General features: G+C 41.2%; 1 protein-coding gene across 1 annotated transcript; it reads left to right on the top strand.

The window, feature by feature from the left end:
* On the top strand, positions 1-936 carry LOC147734824 (olfactory receptor 5I1-like). Its single transcript, XM_086952487.1, has one exon. The coding sequence runs from the start codon at positions 1-3 to the stop codon at positions 934-936; it is 936 nt and encodes a 311-aa protein (XP_086808613.1).
* The last annotated feature ends 4,140 nt before the right edge of the window (positions 937-5,076 follow it).

Genomic DNA, 5,076 nt, shown 5'->3' on the forward strand with positions numbered 1-5,076 from the left:
ATGAAAGTTGGAAACCAGACATCAGTAACTGAATTTATTTTGTTGGGATTCACGGATCGACTTGAGATCCAGATTCTGCTCTTCTTTCTTTTCTTCCTTCTCTACTTTTGCACTCTGCTGGGAAATCTTGGTATAATCCTGCTGATACATATCGACCACCATCTCCATACATCCATGTACTATTTACTAAGCAACCTGTCTTTTTTGGACCTCTGCTATTCTTCTTCTGTGGCCCCCAAAACAATGGCAAACTTACTGGTGGAGAAGAAAACTATCTCTTTTGTTGGCTGTGCTGCACAGCTTTTTTCATTCGCTACCTTCTGCACAACAGAGGTCTATATTCTTGCAGCCATGGCGTTTGACCGCTATATTGCCATCTGCCTCCCACTGCTCTATGCCACCATCATGAAGAAAAGTTTTTGTCATCAATTAGTTGTGGGTTCCTATACCATTAGCTTCTTGCAATCTCTTATAGTCACAGTAAGCATTTTTCGGCTGGAGTTTTGTCGTTCCAATCTGATCAGTCATTTCTTTTGTGATGTTCCACCTTTGCTGAAGTTGTCCTGTTCTGACTCCACCTTTATTGAGATCCTGATATACACTCTTGGAGGATTTGCTGAAATGGCCTCACTATCTATCATCATTGTCTCTTATGTCTACATCATCTCCACCATCTTGAAGATTCCCTCTGTAGAAGGGAGGAAGAAGACCTTCTCCACCTGTGCTTCCCACTTTACAGTTGTTACCTTGTTTTATGGTACAGTGATTTTTGTGTATTTCCGGCCTTCTAGCTACTCAAAGGAACAGGAGAGAGTGGTCTCCGTAATATACACAATGTTGATTCCCATGTCAAACCCATTGATCTACAGCATGAGAAACAAGGAAGTCAAGCACGCTTTTTTAAAAGCAATTCAGTCCAGAATGGTATACCTGTAGCAAGTTCAATTAGACTTTTGTTCGTGGTTTCTACTGAATCTATTTGATGCTCACCGTGTTTAACATTAATCAACCATATACACCAGTTATAGGGTCCAAGTCTAGAATTGTCCCAGGCATAGCTCAGTAGTTGCTGAAACACCCTTATGAACCCAGCAACCTGGAAAACCACATGCCACCCAAACAGCAGTACCTTCATAATTTGGCTTATATAAGTCACTGTATTTAAATAAGTAACTAGAGTTGCAATAACACATGCAAGTTTTATTTGCCTTTTTTAGCTCAATACATGCACTGATGTAAAGAATGGTGTATACCAAAATAAACATTAAAACATAAAATAATTGAAAAGCTAACAAAAAATAATTTTGTTTAAAGGTTAGAGCACAATTCCCACAACTGTGGACATAATTTGACAAGTAATGAGCTTATTGCAATTAATTTACAGTTGCACCACATTCCCAGTGACTATACCATTCGGTATTTCAAACAAGGGGGAGTTCCATCTTTTCCATAAGGCTAATTGTGCAGTATAAAGGGTAACATATGAGTGCTGGCCTCATTGTCCAATAAACAAAGGCAATATTTTTTCAAACCTCTTAATTTGTCGCTCAAGGGTAAACATCCTTTACAACGAAACTTTTACAACGCACTACCATTACGACGCAACCATTACAACGCAAACCATTGCAACACATTGCGCTGGGGGGCGCTCTAGGATAGGGAATAGATTTAATTTACTATCCAACACCTTCCCTACTATCCACGGGGACTGGAGTTGGAATAGTAAATTAAACTATTCACTATCCAGCACCCCAAAGCGCTATGCGTTGTAATGGTATGCGTTGTAAAAACTGCGTTGTAATGGCATGCGTGGTAAAAGCATGCGTTGTAACGTCATACATCCTCGCTCAAGTTATATTTATTAAAACGTTATCTAATATCTAAGCCTGGTGTTAGGACATAGACACATTTTGAAATAATGTTTCAAGTGTAAGAAAACTACATTATCTCACAGAGGTTATCCAAACTTTAGTTCATTAAGTAAAGCATTTAATTTACAGGCCTTGGGGATATATAGAAGTACCCTGTACTATGGACTTCCAAGGAAATGTGGCAATCGGATATAGGCCAACTTTACCATGCTGAAAGGAGAGAGCTCAGTTTAGTTTAGTGACTTTGAGTGTTTACCATGACAAAAAGTGTTATTGTTTCTTGAGAGGGACAGTCACCCACACAAAATGGTGTCCAATTTCTTATAGCACACTATAAATTCATGATGTGTTCAGCCTTTTGAACTAGGTCTTACCCTCAAACAAGACCAAGGGCCGGATTGTGAGTTTGTTGGATAGGGTACTCCACCATAAATGTGGTGAAATATCCTGTCTGTCAAATTGGCAGTCCGCCTGCCCTACTGTGAGTTGGGTAAATTGTCATGTTTATAATGTCATTTCTTCTGCTGTCTCCATGTTTATAATGTCATTGCTTCTGCTGCCTCCATGTTTATAATGTCATTGCTTCTGCTGCCTCCACTATTGTAAACATTGCAGCAAGAGTCTGAACACTTGTTTGGGTACAACAGGGAACACCTGGTGGGCTAGAAAAGAAACAAATAGTAATGACTCCATAACCCTGGATACATCAGTCAAGGTATCAAGGTGATTAGTATTTTGGTATTTAAATCAAATCTGGGGTTTTATGTACCATGGTGGCCATTCGGCAAACTTTCAGGGCATTCACAGGAACTGCTCCTTTGAAGGCTCAGAGATCACAGGAGGGCTGCTGGTCACTTCAACATATTGGAATGGGGGATCCGACCCGGGTGATTGAGGGAATGACCACTGCCACCCTGATACATGGTGGTCTACTTATTATATTTAAAATCAGGTCCCAAGTAATAATTCTAGGAAGCATCTCCTACCCTCACAATTCTACTCACTTTAGAGCTTAAGAGCCTGTCTATAAATTGAAAATATTTCTTTACTTGCTTGATGAACATCATACAGCAGCACTCTATATCTAGAAAGTACTAAAAATGACAGGTTTTACAGTCAATTATTTAACATTGATTTAATAATGCCTTGTTATCTCATGAGCCATGTTTATGACATCGAGCCTTTCGCATTTCTATTACTTGTACACTAACATAGGTATGAAGTATTTAAAGTAAGATTATTCAGATTTTTTGAATCGTAGATGTTTCTTCTGTGGCTGTGAAGACGTCTAAAATATATGGGTTTCATGGTTAATTACCATCACAGGCTGACTGAAAGTAATGTGATTTCCTCTCCTCTAGTCGACTGAAAAATAACATTCTTTGGCAAACATGAGTCTGGGCATGAACGGCCATAACTCATAATGGTCATATAGTTATCTTGTTGCTCTTAATCACCGCTACAGCAGCTAGATCAGAGTTGAAACTTTCTCAAAATATTACATTTCCTAGGAACGTTTAGATGTTTAAACGTTGCATTAAATCATTTTGAGTGACTTAAGCAAGCATGCTCTCCCATTTGTAAAGATTTACAGATTTTAGCTATTATTATATCACAGTAACAAAAAATGTACATGCTGGTTTATCTATTTCTTTTTTGTAGTAGAGAAAATCTTTAAGAAATGTTTCAATACAATGACATACATAATAAAGGCAAAATAGCCAGGAATGTTATTTTTACAAAAACAGATTCATAACTTTATTTTCTTTTGTACGGGGACACTGAATAACCAAAAACATACTTTTTTGGAAAATATGTAATTAGTTACAAGCAGAATTAATATCAAATGCAATTCATAGATTGGATGTCTGTGTTAGAGCATTTGGGGCCAGATGTATGACCCACCAATTTGCAACTCCCAATTTGCACCTCTCAAATTGGGATGTACAACAGTGGTCTAAGACACAGTTTGCAATTCCCAATAGGGTCGCATATTGCATGTCTTATGAATATTAATGAGGCTATGGCAATATGCAACCCCATTGGAATGGCTAGCACTCCCAGGGATGGTAGCCTGCTGGGGTCAGCAGACCACCATGTTTAGGACTGCTTTTTAAATGATGGGCGGAATGTTGCACAGTGGCAAAACATTCACCCCAGTCACAGATCTGTGTTTTATCTATCGGTATTTTGCTCACCAAGCCACCCCGGTTCAGACATGGCCGTATGCAAATAAGTCTTGACCCACGGCCACATGGGAACAGTCCAGCCCGAACTGCCAAGCCATGTCTTCCCTGGACTGCAATCAAGCATCCTAGGACCGGTTTCTGGCTATCAGCCGTCTTCAGCCAGGATTGCTTCACTCCAGTGGCTTAGTGAGCAGGGGACCCACGTCTGGGCATGCCATTGTGCAACATTCCGTCCATCATTTTGTTTGTTTTGCTGTTCACACTATGTGGGAAGGGTATGCCCAGACGTGGGTCCCGTGCTCACTACGCCACTGGAGTCAAGCTATCCTGGCTGATGAAGGCTGATAGCCGGAAACCGGTCCTAGGATGCTTGCTTCCGGTCCAGGGAAGACATGGCTTGGCAGGTTGGTCTGGACAGTTCCCATGAGGCACAGGGTCAAGACAGATTTGCATATGACCATGTCTGAACTGGGGTGGTTTGGTGAGCAAAATAACAATGGATTAAACCCAGATCTGTGACTGGGGGTGAATGTTTTGCCTTTGTGCAACATTCTGTCCATAATCTTGTGTATTTTGCTGTTCACCCTATGTGGGAAGGGTATGCCTAGATGTGGGTGCCGTGCTCACTACGCCACTGGAGTCAAGCTATCCTGGCTGATGAAGGCTGGTAGCCAGAAACCAGTCCTAGGGTGCTTGATTCCGGTCCAAGGAAGACATGGCTTGGCAGTTCATTCTGGACTTTTCCCATGAGGCACAGGGTCAAGACTGATTTGCATATGGCCATGTCTGAACTGGGATGGCTTGGTGAGCAAAATAACGATGGATTAAACCCAGATCTGTTCTGGGGGTGAATGTTTTGCCATTATGCAACATTCCGTCCATCATCTTGTGTGTTTTGCTGTTCACCCTATGTGGGACGGGTATGCCCAGACGTGGGTCCCGTGCTCACTACGCCACTAGAGTCAAGCTATCCTGGCTGATAGCCAGAAACCGGTCCTAGGATGCTTAATTCCGGT

Source organism: Lissotriton vulgaris, chromosome 1_2 (assembly GCF_964263255.1).
Source record: "Lissotriton vulgaris chromosome 1_2, aLisVul1.2, whole genome shotgun sequence".
In the NCBI taxonomy this organism is placed as follows: Eukaryota; Metazoa; Chordata; class Amphibia; order Caudata; family Salamandridae; genus Lissotriton; species Lissotriton vulgaris.